The sequence below is a fragment of the Leopardus geoffroyi genome, chromosome C1 (assembly GCF_018350155.1).
Source record: "Leopardus geoffroyi isolate Oge1 chromosome C1, O.geoffroyi_Oge1_pat1.0, whole genome shotgun sequence".
Lineage (NCBI taxonomy): Eukaryota > Metazoa > Chordata > Mammalia > Carnivora > Felidae > Leopardus > Leopardus geoffroyi.
The window spans coordinates 148,894,001-148,912,122 of NC_059328.1; the positions used below are offsets into that span (position 1 = coordinate 148,894,001).

At 42.4% G+C, this 18,122-nt stretch overlaps 1 protein-coding gene across 13 annotated transcripts in view; it reads left to right on the top strand.

Annotated features, from left to right (window-relative positions):
- The window catches only part of TANC1 (tetratricopeptide repeat, ankyrin repeat and coiled-coil containing 1), a 240,851-nt gene that overhangs the window by 155,622 nt on the left and 67,107 nt on the right, over positions 1 to 18,122 (top strand). For 9 of the 13 annotated variants that reach the window (XM_045479928.1, XM_045479934.1, XM_045479929.1 and 6 more), the window contains 2 exons: positions 6,285 to 6,415; positions 7,455 to 7,641. The exons of 2 other annotated variants lie outside the window; for them this stretch is intronic. In XM_045479928.1, coding sequence (XP_045335884.1) covers positions 6,285 to 6,415; positions 7,455 to 7,641 — 318 coding nt within the window. The remainder of the gene's footprint in view (positions 1 to 6,284; positions 6,416 to 7,454; positions 7,642 to 18,122) is intronic. 2 more of the 13 variants (XM_045479931.1, XM_045479935.1) reach the window with 1 other exon arrangement.

Genomic DNA, 18,122 nt, shown 5'->3' on the forward strand with positions numbered 1-18,122 from the left:
GTGCCTTACAGGGCTATTTCAGGATGCTTGTGAAGGTGAGTGAATTTAAGTTGCAGGTGGGTGAAAGGGAAATGCAGTTGGTGAGGACAAACCATTGCCTTTTTACCCCAAGGCTTTGAGCAAGTAAGGGAAGATGAGAGATCAGTTAATAGGTTGAGAGGCATACATACATTAGTTTTTAATGATTTTAAAGGAAAGGGAGAACTTAGTATAGTTGAAGACTTAAAGTAGAGGTTCTCAAGGTATGGGCTGTGGACTTAGGAGCATCCCCAAGACCTTTACAGGGGTCTATGAAGTCAAAACTCTTTCCATAATGATATTAGGAATATACTTCCATTTCTCTTGCATTGACATGTGCAGTGATGGTACAAAAGCAATTATTGGTGAGACTTCTGATGCCTTAGTGTGCATCGAGGTAGGGCCACCTGCTGTACTAGAGCTAGGAGTGGTATTTTTCACCACCATGCATTAGTATTAAAAATAATAACTCACTGGGTAACATCCCTGAGAAAGCACTGAAAATAACAAATGTTACTAAATCTTGACCTTGACTGATCTTGTTAATAGTCTGTGTGATAAAATGGGAAGTCTCCATAAAGCAAGTCTGCTGCATGCTGAAGTATGATGGTTGTCCCAGAGAAAACCACTTGTGTGGCTATTTGAATTGCAAGCTGACCTAGCCACTTTTTTTAATGGAACACCATTTTTACTTGAAAGAATGACTGGCAAGCCAGAGTTATTCAGAATTGGGTATTTGACACAACATTTTCTCAAAAAAGAACAAAATGAGCACATCTTTTCAATTAAAAAATAAAACTGACAGGGATTAGTTGCCAATGATAAAATTTGACCTTTCAAGTGAAAAATCAGGTTTTTGGGATTTGCACTGGTCACGTTGAGTTTGATGGCTTCTCAGGACTTTTCATTTGAGATGAGATATTAATGAATGTGATATTTTGGTATTGTATAATAAATGTGTCAGCACTTATAGGATCTGCGAAACTAATATTTTCCAAATCACCCAATGCGTGATGTTAAGAAATCATGCATGGCTAACTAAGTCCATTTGAAGCTTATAACAGATCATGGACTTTTATTGTAACAGAGTGCAAAAAGTATATTGATACGGATTCAAAGTCAAAACTAGAACTAACCTTTAAGAAATTGCTACTTGTCAAGTTTTGGTGAGGTATCAGAGAAGAATGTAATTAACTGAGAAGATTCCTCCCTTTCCCAGCTGCATATCTCTCTGAGGCCACACATCTTTACATGCTTCACCCAAAAGAACATATCACAACAGATTAAATGCAGAAGCAGACGTGAGAATCTAGCTGTCTTCTGTTAAATCAGACATGAAAAAGAATTTGCAAAAGTGTAAAACACTGCCATTCTTGACTTTGAAAATATTTTGGGGGTGCCTGGCTGTCTTGATCAGTAGAACATGTGACTCTTGATTTTGGGGTTATAAGTGTGAGCCTCACGTTGAGTGTAGAGATTAAAATCTTTGGGAAAACATTTTTTTAAATGTTTTTATTTATTTTTGAGAGAAAGAGAGAGCACAAGCAGGGGAGGGTCAGAGAGAGAGGGAGACACTGACTCTGAAGCAAGCTCTGGGCTCTTGAGCTGTCAGCACAGAGCCCTATGTGGGGCTCGAACTCAGCAACCACGAGATCATGACCTGAGCTGAAGCTGGATGCTTCACTGACTGAGCCACTCAGGCGCCCCCCCAAAATATTTTTTATTAAAAATGTTTAGCGTGTAAGTTTTACTAACTTAGAATGGATTAACATTGATTCTTAAAAATTCTTAGTTTTAATCTCTAATGTGATAAACATCAATAATTCATATATGCCAAAGCTCTTTGGAGTCCTCGTTTTTAAGAGTGTGACAAAAAGTTTGAGAACCACTGGCTGTGAGGAAGGAAAAGAAGACGGTGAAAATTTTTTAAAAAGATGAGAAAATTGATCCAGAGTCCGATAGTTATCTAGACTTGAGAGGATGAGGACTTGATAAGTGGCAGTATGACTGGAAAGAAAAAGGCTAATTCAGGAGACATTTTAAAAGAGGAAGTGGTAAGATTTGGTGACAGTTTCAATATGGGGTGAATGAGGTGGAGTGCTTAAAGACAACTTGTGCAATAACTATGTTTTTGTATTAAGGACTAGAAGCCAATTATTGACAGAGTCAGCTCAGGTTCACGGATAGATGCTCCTCTATAAATAACTGTTTTTGTAAATTCAATTTTGTAAATTGATTTTGGCTCAGGTCATGATCTCACGGTTTGTGGGATCATGCCCCATGTCAGGCTCTGTGCTGACAATGTGGAGTCCGCCTGGGATTCTCTCTCTGCTCACACACAAGCATATGCGTGTGCTCGCTCTCTCTCGCTCTCTGAAATAAACTTAAAAATAAAAATGAAAGCAGTTAAGTGTGGGCCAACGTGGAACAGTTTGATAATTAGAAAAAGGAAGGAAATTTGTTGTCATGAAGGAATAGTGAGTTCATAGAAAGTTAAATAAGGCAGAAGAATCATAAAAAACTATGTTTAATAGGTAAGAAAAATACAAGCACATTGAATATAGATAGGAATCCATGACACCAGAAAATGAAATAATAGTGAGAAAGTGGGCTCTTGGTGTTAAAATTGGTAGAAATAATGACCAACTTTGATATCACATCTTATTTCAAAGATGCTTGGTGTGTAAGGTATTTTCTCATTTTTTTCATCTTCTTTGTTGTTGTTATTATTATTATTATTATTATTATTATTATTATTAAGCTCACAACCTATAAGCAGTGGGTTATGGCTACTTCCCTCATGAAGAAATTGAGAGTGACAGAAGTTCACTCTGTAAGTGGTCCAGAATAGTTTTGGCCAGGAGAAGTCCTTTCTTCTGAGACTGTAGGGAAGGATAAGGGGATGGTTATAAGGGGCACAAGTGGATTTGAAGTGAGGATGGTGGTAATTGGGAAGGTGGTCCATTTATGGACCATACCTGAGGGTTGGTGCCCCAAACGTAGTCCAACAAGGTGTGGGTAGTTAACAAGAGAAAAGAAGTGACCTGAAAAATTCTCTTTGCCTTCCTCCACTTGGTTATTTCATAATGGTGTCCTGTTGAAGATTCCATGAAAACATTACTGGGAAGGAATATCACTCCCCATTTGTCTAATAGAGTCCCAGGAAGTATGAGGCCAATTATCCTTTCAACTCCAAATGCAGCCATCATAAATTCCTTGGATATTTAAATCTGTGAGATATAAAGTGTTGCTAAGAGATGATGTCTCTCTAGTACTTATCCCACTTGTTTTGGGTAAGGTACACCTATTATTGATGAGTGATTTAGTATTAACTACATGAATGAAAATACTGCCATTTAGAGTATCCCATTGGATTTTGGTTTGGAGATAATTTTGTAGTAAGAATTAGTTCCAAGAACATCTTATCTTACTGTTCAGATCTCAGTATTTGGTGATCGGCTGTGGAAGTAGAAATTCATTTTAATTTCACAGTCTAGTATACCAGCGTGAGTTCCCAGGCAACTCATCTCTCCCAAAATGGCACCATCACTCTTCACCCAGGGGTCCTTCTGCCAGAATGAAAAGTTCAGCCAGAGAGAAAGCTCTGTGCATTAGGGAGGGGAAAATGCAGACGGCTTGACATGGATTGAGGAATTCAGACTGAAGAGGGCTTCTGAGGGGAAGGTCACTAGAATGACATTTGAGAAGAGAGAATTATATGAAGAGACAGTTGGGAAGCTTTTGGACGAAATGAAATTGCAATGGCTTACTGGATGCTAAACCTGAAATAAAGGACATCTATTCATCCCGACTCCAGGTCAGGTTTGAGAACTTTAGGGGCATTCAAATCCAGGTTGAATGGTTAGGAGAACAATTTGTTCATGAATTTGGAGGTGTCCTGTCAATTTAGACATTAAACCTGGAATTGCCATAGCTCCCAGCTTGTGGGCAAGGTTTAGATGAGGAGTTAATTGTCTTTGCATAAATACATATGTTTTAATGAAAACCTTGACAGTCTGGGGTGTCTGTCTACAGACACAGTGTGGAGGCAGCATTGACTCCTCAGGGGGTAACCCCCCCTGCCAAGGACCTACAATGGGTTACAGGGTCTCGGAAGGAGCCCCACGTGAGCGATAGGCCATGGCCTTGTTTGTCGTCAGGGTAAATTTTGTGGCAGCCAAGCCTGTGCAGCTGTTCTCTGTGCCTCCACAGCAGCTGCCAACTGGGAGTAGTTTCTGGCACTTTCCCTGGAGTTTCAGGTCGAACCAGAAGCTAGACATTCAGACATTCAAGGGCACAGTCACAATTTGGTAGCCGTATAGAGATTGTTTTGAAAGGCAAGGGGGACGTGTAGTAGAAAAACTGCTGAGTTCTGGCCCCTTACCCTCTTCTTTCCCTTTCCATCTGCATCCTGTTCTCTCCCTTTGGTCCAGCTGCCACCTGAGATAAAATAGCTGCCCTGTCTGAGCCTTGGGGCGAGGCTGTTCTGAAGTGTTCTGATCCTGTTCTGAAGTGGTTCAGCCCTTGGGTGTGCCTGGGTTTTACTGATTTGGTTTAGTTCCTGCCGCCTTTTCCCAAATGCCCAAGTGCCTTGGGAATCAAAATGTGGTTGGAAATCTCTGGTGGGAAGGGGCCTTTTGTAGAGTGGCCTTCTGGGTGTGGTTGACCCACCCTGGGGTGCTCTTTTACTCCGTTGGCTTGTGGCCGCTGCCCCTTCCTGTTACAGGTTTAACACAAATGATCCAGAAACATGCAGGCACTCTTAACCCAGAACAATCAGCCTTGGTTCTTTTACCCCTGTGGTTTTCTAGAGCAACTAAAAAACATCTAGGCTGGCAAACAGCAATTCTTACCACACACATTGGGAGTTTTGAGAGTAAGCAAGGAGTGGGATCCTTTTCCTTCCTTGAAGATACGACCAGCCTGGTTTTCCTTGTAGCTGCTATCCTGGGAGCATGACTGAGCAAAACTGATATGTGAGTGAGGATAATACAGATGGTCTTCTCAGCTCTACTTGTTTTGATTTTTGCAGTTCCTTAAAGAAGGCAAAGTTAGCATTGAACTTCGGTGGTGGAATTGTAGTTCAAAGGTAACCACTGCTGTTTTGTTCTTGCCTCATGTTATCTTTCTAAGACTCACCTGCAGATTTCCACGTCTAGGAAAAATTGGTTCATGAATGTATAGGTCTGAGTCTCTAGACAATTAACAGAAAAGAACAAAACATTGAGTGAGAGTATTACAGGTTGCATATTGCTTTTTAAGTTCTAACATCTGTAAGCAGAGTTTGCTTTATATGTTTTTTGTTTTTTTAATTCCCTGATGGATGCTGATTTAAAAATACAGGAAAGGTGTTAGAATGGTGTGAATATCATTTCGTCACCCTTAATTAAGTTCCCTTAAGCCTTTGGATACAAGGTTAACCTGTAGCTCAACATTTAAACCCAACAACAGAATGTGTTTAAGTGGGAAAAATAAGATGGCCAGCTGGTCAGGGAAGCCAGAGGAAGGACAGGTTCTAAGCATGCCCTGTGACCTTCAGGTTAACTGTGCTTCCAGCATTACTGTGGAGTGTGCTGAGAACACAGCCTGATTTTTCTACATCCCCATGTAAACAGCAGAGTGTATTCTTGGGCCTGGTCCCCTGGGACACATTTTGCTGGGTTTTAAAATCTTTGTTTCAGAGTGGATTCCTGACGATTGACCCCTGAGTTGGAGTTCTGGCTTTGACTTTTGATTGTGGTGGGAATGGGGTATGCACAGGACATTTCCACCAAAGTAGTAATGCCCCTGTCTTGGTTAATAAGAGCTGAGATTTCAGGTGTACCCCAACATTTAAGTAGCCGAGGTCTCTGCCAGTATGCCACTGGGGTTTGACTTTATTTCAGCCTCCTGTGGGCGTTGGCCCCACCCTATGCTTTTAAAGAGTTAAGATGAAGGGCAGGCCTCTTTTCTGCCTTTAGTGTCTGATGTATCCCTTTTTCACAGGACCTGGAAATAGGAATTGCTATCCTATAATCACACTGTGTTCTGATTCAGGTCAAATACTTCACTCTTTGCACTTGGAGTTTCTCTTTTACTGTTTTCTTAACCTGTCACAGCCTCTTAATTAGAATGTATTGCTTGAGGACAGGCAGCATTGTCAAACTTTGTGCATTTTATAAAAATACACAAAAGCCCCAGACAAGCAGCTGCAGCGCGGACTCCTCCAGATGCAAACCTGAAATTCCCCAGAGGGGCATCTTCATTGTTTTCTCTCTTTGTTCCAGAAGCAAAGGCCGATAATGAACCGAGCTGTTCTCCGGCAGCTCAAGAACTGTTGACAAGGCTGGGATTTTTACTGGGAGAAGGGATCCCAAGTGCCACACACATAACCATTGAAGAAAAAAATGAAACCATGGTAATGCCTGAGGAAGACCCTGCATGTCCTACCTGCTCAGAGGATGAACGAAGGCATAACCGTCTTCTCCCCCTCCCTGAGTGAGGAAGTCCCTGTTCAGTCCATGAGTCTGGGCTGTTGTGAATTCAAGTTTACTTCGACAGTTTGTGATTTCTGCAGTGGGGAGGCGGGGAGAGGCAGAAGGGCACAGAACTGAAGAAAATGTCCACATTAACCTTCAGGTCACTACCCAGGCAAGGGTAGCTAAATGAATTTAAGTGGCTGCAAGAATCTCCTAGTCATGATACTACTTTTATCTTTATAACACCATTCTTCTCAGCTGGCTGCTTTGGGATGTGCTTTCCTGCGCTTTTTCATGGTGGGGGTTTTGGAGGGTCAGCGGGGTGAGGAAAAGATTTGTAGGAGATGAGGCAGAGACAAAATAAGAGGAGATCAAATGGTTCCTGCATGGGAGAGCACGCTGCATCCTAGTGAATGGAAGCCTGCCGCTTCCCATTCGAGATGTATATGTCTGCATGGCCGTGAGGGGCCAGAGCCTCTGCCCCCTGGGAGGGTCTCTGCCAGGGTATCACACACTGATTGAGATTGCAGTGGCCATCAGCCTCCTTGCCCTGACCGCAGAGCCCATAAATCTTCAGGAATTGAATCAGGCTGCAGTGCTCGTGAAACATTACAAAAACAGAGTTCCCAGATTTTCCGTGCAGAGGTCAAAGAACCCATTTGTCTTCTGCAGACTTTAAATGAAAGGAAGTCTGCCTGCTTGCTATTTCTGTTTTATGAATGTGCATTCCCACTAAATTATTTCTAAGACTGCCCTTTTAATTAAAAAAAAAAAAAAAATCACAAGGGAGGGGGACAGAACAAGGATATTTCTCTCCTAAAATTTGGAAGACCACATACATATTAAGCTCCCTAGTTTTAAAAAGCTGTTTTCCGTGTTCCTGTTTTGAGTTTTATCGCTGTCGCACCAGAAACAAAAGACTGTGTAGCAGCATCCTGTGTAAAGCCGTGCTAACTCCTCCTTCCGTTCGTCTTGCAGTGCACAGCTCTAAGCCAAGGCATCAGTCCTTGCTCCACACTAACAAGCAGCACCGCATCTCCTAGCACCGATAGCCCCTGCTCAACCTTGAATAGCTGTGTCAGCAAGACTGCAGCCAACAAAAGTCCCTGTGAGACCATTAGCAGCCCTAGTTCCACCCTGGAAAGCAAGGACAGTGGAATTATAGGTAAGAAGCACACGACTCGGTAATGTAATGGCTCCATGTACGTCAGCCAGAGCATTCACCGGGCACTTCTTAAGAGGATTTTAGCGTGGTCTGTGAAGGTCAGTCTGCCAGGGCCCGCCTTGTTCTTCACAGACTGCGCTGGCTCCATGTGCAGCCGAGAGGATAAAGCATCAGCTTTTACATTCCTTGGTGTTTATTTATTTATTTATTTATTTATTTTCATAACACTGGGTTTATTTGGGTAAAAAATTTCCAGATCAGATCTGGCCTGTGAAGTTAACAAAATTTTACCTCTTCATCGATTAATTCCATTTGTTGGGGATCTCATCCCACGAAGACATACACCAGGGCAGTAAAATCCCTGCATATTGAGGCGTCGTCCTACCTCAATCTCAAGGTCATTTATTTCCTCACTTATTTCCAGGCGTTTGTTCTTTAGTTTCTTTTAATGGTATCTGACCACTTGTTTTGAGGCCAGAATTTTGTAAGGATATCCATCCTGTGCCCCCACACACCCACACAGTAGGTACGGGTGTCCTAAACTGTGGGTCAGGTGACACAGATTCTAGTACTGATCTTAGGATGCTTAGCTGGATAATCACTTGCATAACATTTGAGTTCTTTGCACACTTCTTTCCTTCTCTGTAAAAGTAAGGATTCTGATTAGTTCAGTAGATTCTAGTCCCAGATGCACATTAGAATCAGCTGGGAATTTAAGAGCCCTTGTTTTTACATCTTACCCCAGACAAGTGTGCCTTTATGTTTTTGCAGTTGGGGTTGGACACCTGTGTGTCTCAGGTGTCCAGCTTGGTGCCTTTCAGATAACAGACATGTGGGACCACTGGATGGATTGTCCGGGCCCGCCCTCCTGTGCTCCAGCATTGTGCTGCTGTTGAACAATATTCAGCTCTACTGAACATTCAGTTCCTTCCCTTTTTCTGAGTTACGCACATGTCTTTGAGGAGTATTTTGCATTTTAAGTAAGTGGACTGAACCTCACTTACTTCCACATTAGAATATAATTAAAGGGAATGACATTTGAGCTCCTTATTTTCTTTAGTCACCTTCTATTTCTTTCAAGTGTAATTTGCAAAACCAAGTTGCGGGTTCATGCACTGTATATTTTGGAGATTGCCCCAGAAGACCTGTGAGATCCCCGACGTAGACCTCACTGCAGCTTTCTGAGGGGCCCTCTGCATAAGGATGGCAGCCCGTGCCCTTAGTCTTCACTTGTTTCAGGCTCTCCAGTAGGTTTTCATTTCCTGCAGTTTTAATTGTCTTACTGAGATGCACTCACATGTCACAGCATTCACCCATTTAGACCACTCAACAGTTTTAGGTCTGCTCAAAGGCATGCAACTATTACCACCATCTGATTTCAGAACATTCTCACCCCAAAAAGAACCGTGTAGCCATTAGAAGTCACACTGCATTTCCTCCACACCCCTAGCCTCACTTGTCCAGTAGTCTGCTTTCTGTCTCTGTTGATTAGTTCTGGACATTTCATTAAAATGGTGGCTTGATGGGGCACCTGGGTGACTCAGTTCGTTAAATGTCTGACTCTTGGTTTCAGCTCAGGTCATGATCTCACAAATTTGAGCCCACAAAATTGGACTCTGCACTCCCATGCACCATGCAGAGCCTGCTTGGGATTCTCCCTCTCTCTGCCCCTCTCCCCCTCCCTCTCTTTCTCTCTCTCTCTCTTTATGTCAAAATAAATAAATAAACATTAAAAAAATAAAAAATAAAATGGGGGCTTGAGGTTTCTGTAGCAAATTTAAATTCTTTCACTCAGTTTTAAGCCCTTACAGTGAGCTTATTCTACTGATTTCCTGTTCTCTCCTCACTCCACTTCCCCACCTACTGTTTAGGTCAACTAATTTTCCCCAGTGTTACTTCTGTCCTCACACCTTCTCTCTGCGCTGTCCATCACTAATGGGTCTCTGGTATTCTGCGGTAGCCAGTTGACTTCCTTTAACAGCATTCTTCACCCTTCTGAAATGTCCTCTCATCCATAGTTTACCTTCCTTCAGAAGAGGAGTTGGTCAGTGCTACAGTTTTTTGGGATAGCCTTTCTCTTTTCATGAAATGATCAGCCTTTGGCCTTACATGTCTCTAATTATAACCAAGCCAGTTTCTTGTTTTGACAGAAACTTTTTCAGTGACAGAAAATGACCTTCATTCATTTATTCATTCCTCCTGCTCTCTGTCTCTCTCTCTTGTTGAGATACGGTGCTGCAATTTTAAAAGTGTTCTATTTTTTGTTTTTTTTTTTATTTTGGGGGTGGGGGGTCATGCACATGTGGGCAGGGGAGGGAGCAGAAAGAGAAGGAGAGAAAGAATCCCAAGCAGTCTCCACACCCAACGCAGAGCCCAACACACAGGGCTCGATCCCAGGACTGTTAGATCATGACTTGAGCTGAAATCAAGAGTTGGACACTCTGTTGACTGAGCCACCGAGGTGCCCCTAAAAGTGTTGTAAAGAGTGGAAAGAAAAGTTGCTGGTTTTGTTTTCTGTCGTGTCATTGAGAGATTGAGCTGCAGGAATACCAAGGCTCTTAATTAGTACTTGCAAAAGTACAGTTCTATCCAATCCCAGACTGGTTAGACCTCCTATCATATGCTCTCCATAGCACCTCAGTATTTTCCTTTAATTTACTTGTTCTGGTTTTGTTGTTTATTTTTGTCTCCATATGGACGGAGAGCGATCCTCATTTATGTTATTCCGGCTGTCTACTGGGCTCCTAGCATGGTGTTGGGAATGAGAATTTAAGGAAGAATTGTTGCCACTATCGAGTTGCATCAAAGGAAGGAATGCTTAATTGGTTTTGAAAGAAGCTATGCAGTATTCCCATTCCAAGTTGGCATTGTCACATCTTTTAATGTTTGTCTTGTCGTTAAAGTTAAATGACACGTTTCATGTCACTGAGGCTGTCCTTCATTCCTTGGCTCCAGTCAGACACGTTCCCTTAACTCAGCTTTGCATGAAAAATGGTGACCATTGAGATGAAGTGTTAGTCATTAGGCAGTGTACATCCATTTTTCACAGAAGACCCCCAGCTTTGGAAATTGTGCTTCTTACTGCCTTATCTGATCTTCTGCAGGGAGTGAGGACTGTAGGCGGCTGAGAGGGAAACACTGCTGGGGACAATGTTCCTCTGTTTACTCTCCTTCCATGACCTGCAGAACTAGAACCTGTTGCCAAGGGATATAGGAGAGGGTGTGGTAGGGAGGAGAAGGGGGAAAAAAGCAAGTATTTCCTCTCTAGGCAGACTAGCCACACCTCTTTGAAGAGGCAGGATTGGTGGGGCCAGAGGAGGCAGAGTGCTTCCTTCTGAATCAATTCAGGGTATGCAGGTTTCATGGCCTCATCACAGAGCAGGGATCTGTGACTCAGTTGTGGTTTTGTGATTGCTGGGGGGTGGCGTGTGTGCTTTATCTACCTGAGGAGCATGACTGTTTTTATAAGGTGTAGCCTGGGAACAGCAGCCTTTAGGCATCTTAAGTGTTCAGCAGAGTAAAATATTCAAGAACACAGTGATCTGAATGGGTAATGATGAAGGTGAGCTACCTTGGCTTCCTGCTTTGGAAGGCCTGGCAGCTGCTTGTCATGGGCTGGTTGGGATCCCTGTTCTAAAGTTCCATAGGCCCTGGAGAGAGCAGGGAGGAAATTTCCATTTAATTTTCCACTTTAAATTGTTTAAGATTTGTCAGCCCGTGCACACAGTTGCTGTGGCATTGTGTAGTTTAAGGTAGCTGCAGGCGCCCATATGGAGCTCAGAATTGTATGCACAGTATTAGCATGGCATATATAGGGCACTTAGGGGAAATTTCAAATAGTTTTAACCCATCCTTAGAAATTCCTGGCCCTCCTCTTACTATGTAAGCTGATTTCCATCTTGCCGATTATACTTAATCTACATGTTTTTGCTCAGCAGATGCCATGAAGGGAAGGTTCTGTTCCCACATGCTCACACAGCCTTGTGAGGGCTGCCGTGGGGTGTCCTTCTTCTGCTTCTGCTGGGTTTGACATGTTGCGGGTGAAGAGAAGTTTCTTTTTGGGAACAGCTTAGTGTGGGGGAGAGGGCAGAATAATGACCATTAGGAGAATTTCTTGGACCCGTTCCAATCTTTCTGTGTGGAGGTCAGAGGGTAGCAGATCCTCTGCCCTCTGTTCCAGCTTTATTGTGTCCTACAGAGGGGAGTCTCACTTCACCCTACTTTGACGAGGTCCAAGTTCTTATGATGTTCTTTTTTTTTTTTTTAATTTTTTTAATCTTTATTATTTATTTTTGAGAGAGAGAGGGAGAGAGAGAATGAGCAGGGGAGGGGCAGAGAGAGAGGGAGACACAGGATCTGAAGCAGGCTCCAGGCTCCAAGCTGGTAGCACAGAGCCTGACGTGGGGCTCGCACCCATGAACCGTAAGATCATGACCTGAGCAGAAGTCAGACGCTTAACCGACTGAGCCACCCAGGTGCCCCGCGTTCTTATGATGTTCTTTAGAAGTATCATAATTCTGTCATGCACAAATCCTGTCTCTGACAGCTGGATGGGGAGTAACTGAATTCCCTACAAACACATATATTTTTTAAAGTAAAATTTCCTACTCTGTAGATAGTAAAATCATTAGCATTACCTAGAAATTAGTGTCTGATTTTTCAAATTGGCAGTGTGAAGACCTTCTAAATGTGAAACTATACTCAATCAGCATAAGGTAACTTTTTAATAACTTGCTTTAAAGGGAAAACTCTGTAAAGAAGTGGCTCTTAAAGGGATTTCTTCCGTGCCTGAGAAAACATTTTTTCTTAGTGACACTCCTTTGAATAAATTTACTTCCACTGTTAACAAATGGAACTTGCAAACTGTGTTAATTTCAGCTCGGAAAAAAATGAAGTAGGTGTATTCACTGGAATGCGTGTGAATACCAGTTTATTTTTAATTTTTTTAAACAAGCACTGTTTGATTTAAACATACTGTTTAGTTTTTGTTTGTGCCCACATCATGATCAGTGTTGTGTGTGTGTGTGTGTGTGTGTGTGTGTGTGTATTCAAGAAAATAGGTTATTTCTCTCTTTAGGAAGAAAGTGAATGCATATTGGATGAGGAGAAACAAAACCCAGCTTTCCTATCACTATTTAAAAACAAAATAATAATCCTTCCTATGCGTTAATAATAGATGTGCCCAGGAGAAGGACTTATAGGTAGCAATTAGAAAAATTCTGGCTGAGTAAGAGGCCATTAAAAGTTAGTCATCTGTCCCTTCCAGGCCCTTCTTCTGCTGTCTCCTTGTACCTGCTGACATTTATAGTCTCCGAATTACTTTCGTAGTATCCCAGATCTGTTTCCTGTTGAGAGTTGGTATTAGGACAGCTACATGAAGGAGGAGGGTTATTCTGAGTGGACCGCATCCACATCTCCCCCACTGGGCATGTGTCCCACACAGAGCAGGTGTGTTGTTCACCTGCCCAGCTTCCCAACACCTGAGCCACCACATTCCACCAGGCCAGATAGCTTTCAAGAGATTAAGTGCTCAGAATATGAAAAGGGTAAAGAACTTAGGCTCTTCCTGCTGCCTTTCCCTGTTCTCTGGCGGGGAGGTGTGGTGCAGCTTGTTTTTGCTCTTTCTCCCTTTGAAGCTAGAAGGCAGGTGTAAATTTAGGCAGGGGCATACCTTCACAGAAACATTTCTTTTGCAAATGTGGCTTGCAAGAAATACTGGGTACTTGATTAGTATCCTGCTGGTGCTTGCTAGAGTTTGATAATATTTGTTTTCTGCCCAGTAGCTTAGTATATTTAAAAAAAAAAAGTTTCTTGTGGGCTGACTTTTATCTTCCTGTGACTCGACTCCCTCCTAGACTTGTAAAATGAGAGTGATTCCAGAGGTAGCTAGAGACCTTTTGTTCCTTTTATTTCCTGGACTTTGTGTCCCAAGGGAGATGATCATATGCATAGAGAGGCCTACAAAGAGGAATTAATTGTATTTTATTTTCATTTTAACCTGTTGTAAATCCTGCCCTTTTGATTTTATGCTAATACTGCTTTGTTGCCACCTGAATTGCCCTGCTTGCTACTAAATTGAAATGCTTTGAAATTGATTTGGTAATAACTATTTAGAGTGTTTGAGATCTGTGTTAATATTCATTTTGCTACATTGCCTGCAATTTAAAAAATCATCCTTAATTATAGAAGCTTTTTCTTTTTAATCTCCTGGGTGAAGGAGGAAAATTTGCCTTTACATATATAATTTGGTAATATACTTAATGTGGGAAAGAAATCCTTCGTGATGATTCGAGGCAGCAGAATGCCTGCTGTAATACTTGTATTCACAGTGTAGTTGGATTCTTCAGGCTGTTCTGTTGGTGTAGCAAGCATTTATTGGCACCTACTGTGTACCAGCAGCAAGCTTCTTCAGCATCGTTACAATAAAGCCCAGGCACAGTATCTGTTTCCAAACTTGTCCACCTGTGGAACCAAAGAGTGGTCTTCCGCCCTTGGAGACCTGGGCAAGTTATCAATTACTGAAAAAGGGTTTAAAACATGGCAGTGATTGACACCTCTTGATGGAAGATGTATGCTGTAGGTGCATAATAATAGCAACTACTGGTGGTGACTTGTGCTCTTTTCTGGAAGAGTCCACAATTCTGGGGAGTCACTGGACTATGTCAGAAGCTCCAGTGTCTGTGCCTTCAGTATGCAGGTTAGGTGAAGCTTTACCTAAGCATAGCATTGGGTGTTATCACTAGAAAACTTCATGGTGTTTAAATCCACAGGCTTTTCTCTAGAGTCTGTTACCTGCTGTGTCAGACTGTGTTTAGGCAGTGTGGCCTGTCCTCCACTCTGCCAGTGCCCTGCGCCCACTGATCCTTTAGGTGTTTCCACAGTCTAAGGGACTTCACAAATACAGCTGTGAACCATGACTTGGGTCCTTGGCCTTCCTGCGTGTCATAACAGAGCATGCCTTGCGCAATGCCGTGAGCACTGAGCTGGAGATTTGGTACAGAGATCTGTCTGCCACAAGCCAAAGCATAGTGCCGGTGTGCAAACCCAGAAGGGGAGCAGGGCTCTGAAGTGCTTTATATAGGCCAAGCCGTTGTCCATCGGAAGTTGTGGAAGGAGAAGCCAGAAAGTCCCTGAGAGCCAAAGGTAACTCAGGCCACCTTCCCTGTGGCATTCCAGGCAAGGACGAGTTAGGTTGAGTGCCTTCCCTGGAGTCCTCTCCTCGTCAGGCTGAGGGAGGTAAAAGCAGTCACTCCAGGTGAGCTGCCTCTGTTCGCTGTTCGCTGTGTGGTTGGTTACTTTGCAGGTGGGGCTGAGGGAGAAGCCCAGTCTGGTGTTTCTGGTCCGAAGGTTTCAGGCAGGCTGGTTTCATCCATGCAATCCTTCCCTTTGTCATCTGGGGAGATGCAAAATACAGCACAGCAGCCTCGAACTGTGTAAGGTGTTGGGGGTGAGCGAGGAAAGAAGCAAATCCTGTCAGGCCAGGAGGACCAGGGCGTTGGGCACCGTGTGCTTCCTCGACTCTTCTCTCTGCCCTTCACCCAGTCTCATTTAGACTCGGGTTTCTCTTTCCAAAGTGTTAGTGATCTTTATGCTGGCAGGTCAAAGGAGGTGGTGTATCTATAGTATAGCTGGGATTTTCTTTTTTCATTCCCGTCTCCCACTTTTCTAAGCAACCATTATGTCTTTCTCTTGTTTGATCTTCAATTCATTGGTCGAGCGTTTTAACTTTTAAACTTTGTGTCAATCATCATACTGAATATAGGAGTTGAAAATGTTTCTTTGTTTTTTCAATGCTACTCTATTTTCAGTTGTGTAGGGAGGAAAACATTCTTGGGTATTCATGATGTGTGAGGCACTTTACATACATGTCCTTATATCTGATTTTGTCCACAACCCAAGGAAGGACAAAGGACTCTCTTTATAGAGCCCTGGCTTTGAAAATTGGAGAACACAAGACCGTCTGTGGAGTGCTTGAGACAAATGTCAATTTGTGGGCTTTTTAAAAAGTCTCTTCAAAATATATTTTTTGGTGTATGATTGTATTAGAATAAATTAGAGTGATGCATGTACATAATTTGTAAATACATGGGTTTGGGATACATGCTCCAGTTTTTCTGATAGTGTGGCATGATCAGAACGGCGTGGGGCACCATGACAAGGCTTCAGGCCGTATGCAGCTTTCCTGCCTGTAGGACTGTTAGGAGTATTCAGCGAGTTGACATATGATAAGGTCTTAGAACCCATACATGGTAAGCACTATTATATTTCTGTTAGCCACTGCTGTTATTTCCTGAGGCTGCTTTATACTTAATCCCTCCCCAGTGGATTTGAAATGCTTACGAATAGACATTTAGTAAAATAAGATTTTTTTTCCCCATGATGATATGAGCTGAGGAAAGAAAATAAAAGCAAGTGAAAGAGCAGAAGGGAGGGAAGGTGAGGGGGGGCAAAATGAATGAAGGGGGATGGGAGATACAGGTTTCTATTTAAGGACTGAATAAGTCATGAGGATGAAAGGCACAGCACAGAGAATATAGGCAATCGTATTGTAGCATATGGAGACAGATGGTAGCCACGCTTCCTTTCAGCGAGCACAACATAATACAGAGTTGTTGAATTGCTTCGTTGTACACCTGAAACTAATGTAACATTGTGTGTCAACTATACTTAAATTTAAAAAAATAAAAATGCAAAACAAGGGTGAAGTCAGGAGTCAGGTTCATAAGACTTGATTCGTTTTGCTTCTCAGTGGGCAGAAAGGTTTAGGATTCCTAGCAGCCTGTACAAAGAGACACAGTCAAATACCTAATTATGATGTCTGTAAGGTAAAGACAAAAATGTGCCCATCACTAGTACTCTGCCTGGAGGTGCTTACCCCTTATGGGTCCTCGGAAGGGGAGAATTTGAACCGAAGACCTTTGCACTTTTCACATCTTGTCTTTTCTCCACCTCAAAGGGAGACAAATTCTGCTGTTTGGGACACTTGTTTGATATGGCCCTTAGTTCATCAACAATTCTGGACTAATGCTATAGTCATTTTAATTTTCTTCTTATTGTTCCTTTAAACTGTAACTTGATTTAGATCCATCTGAACTACTTACTGGGCCCTGGACTTAACACTGATTTTTTAAAATTCTATTTTAAGTATACATTCAGTATATCAAAGAACCTTCAATAGGCAAAGAAAAGGGTGGGTGCAGGAAAGCTGGGAAGGAAAAAGAATACAGTTTTATTGTAGTACTTTATATAGCAAAACATTTAATGTCTCTTCCACTTCCTGGCTGCTGTGTGCCCATGACTGGCTTCTCTCCGCTAGCGCCTGCCTGAGGGCTACTGTTTTTAACAAGGCAAAGTTCATGAACTGCAAAGTACTTTTTAGCCACACACACTTAGAGAACTCTTGCTTGTTGAGAGCTGTGTAAGGCAAGGGGAGTTTCAATACATATTGTGTAGGCAGTCAGAAAGGCCGGTGTTAGACCTACCACTAACCATGTGTGTGTTTGTGTGTGAGAGAGGGGGGGGGGGGAGAGAGGGAGAGATTAGTCTTTCCCAAGTGCATTCCATATCTGTAAAGTGGGTTGATGGTTCTTAGCCCCTTCTTAAGCGCTGTGGTTATCATGTATATGTCCTAACATGTTTTGAGTGTGCATTGAAGTCACGTAGCCCTTTGTGCTAGGAGGTTTGGTTAAAAGTGCCGTTACTACATAGGAATGAGAACACGCCGTCCCTGGTTAAAAGGCGTTTGCAAATGGTGTGCAGAGTCAGAAGTAGCACGGGTGAATCAGTGAGCAGGACCAAACCGAATTTAATACTAAATTGTGAGAAGCAAAGTCTAATCTCCTAGCTTGATAAAACTTGAGGTTTAATCATTTAACAGAATACTGTGAAATCACTCATTTAACAGAATACTCTGTGTTGGAAGAATGGTAGAGACCCTGTCTGAATGATAATGGCCAGTCTTAATTGACAAGAGCTGGCATCTGTACGAGTTGAAGAAATAAAATGTTAGAAGTTTTGAGTTGTTAGGGAACTTGAAAGATCCAAATCTCCAGAAAATATCAAATGTCACTTAGTTTTTTTTCAGGTGGTGCTTTTTTTTTTTTTTTTTTTTTTTTTTAAAGTCATCATAGTGGGCATTCAGTTCCCGGTGTCCACTCTCTGTAAAGAGAGCTTTCCTACTATTCTTCCTTTCTTATCTTTTACTCTAATAAACTTTTGCTTGCTGCTCAAGAAAATAAGTAAAGTCATCAGAGTGCAGATGCTGCCATAGGGGTGGGTGTGTGTGTGTGTGTGTGTGTGTGTGTGTGTGTGTGTGCCTGTTAACATGAAAGTGACTGATTAACTTAATGAGGCATTTGAATTTGTTAGCCTGGAAGAAAAATAGGTATTTTTGAGTAGACTGTCATTTGTTGTAAGAACCAGCTTCTCATTCTTGGGGACTTTGTTGTTGCCCTATCCGGTGTGCTTCTTGGGTCATACAG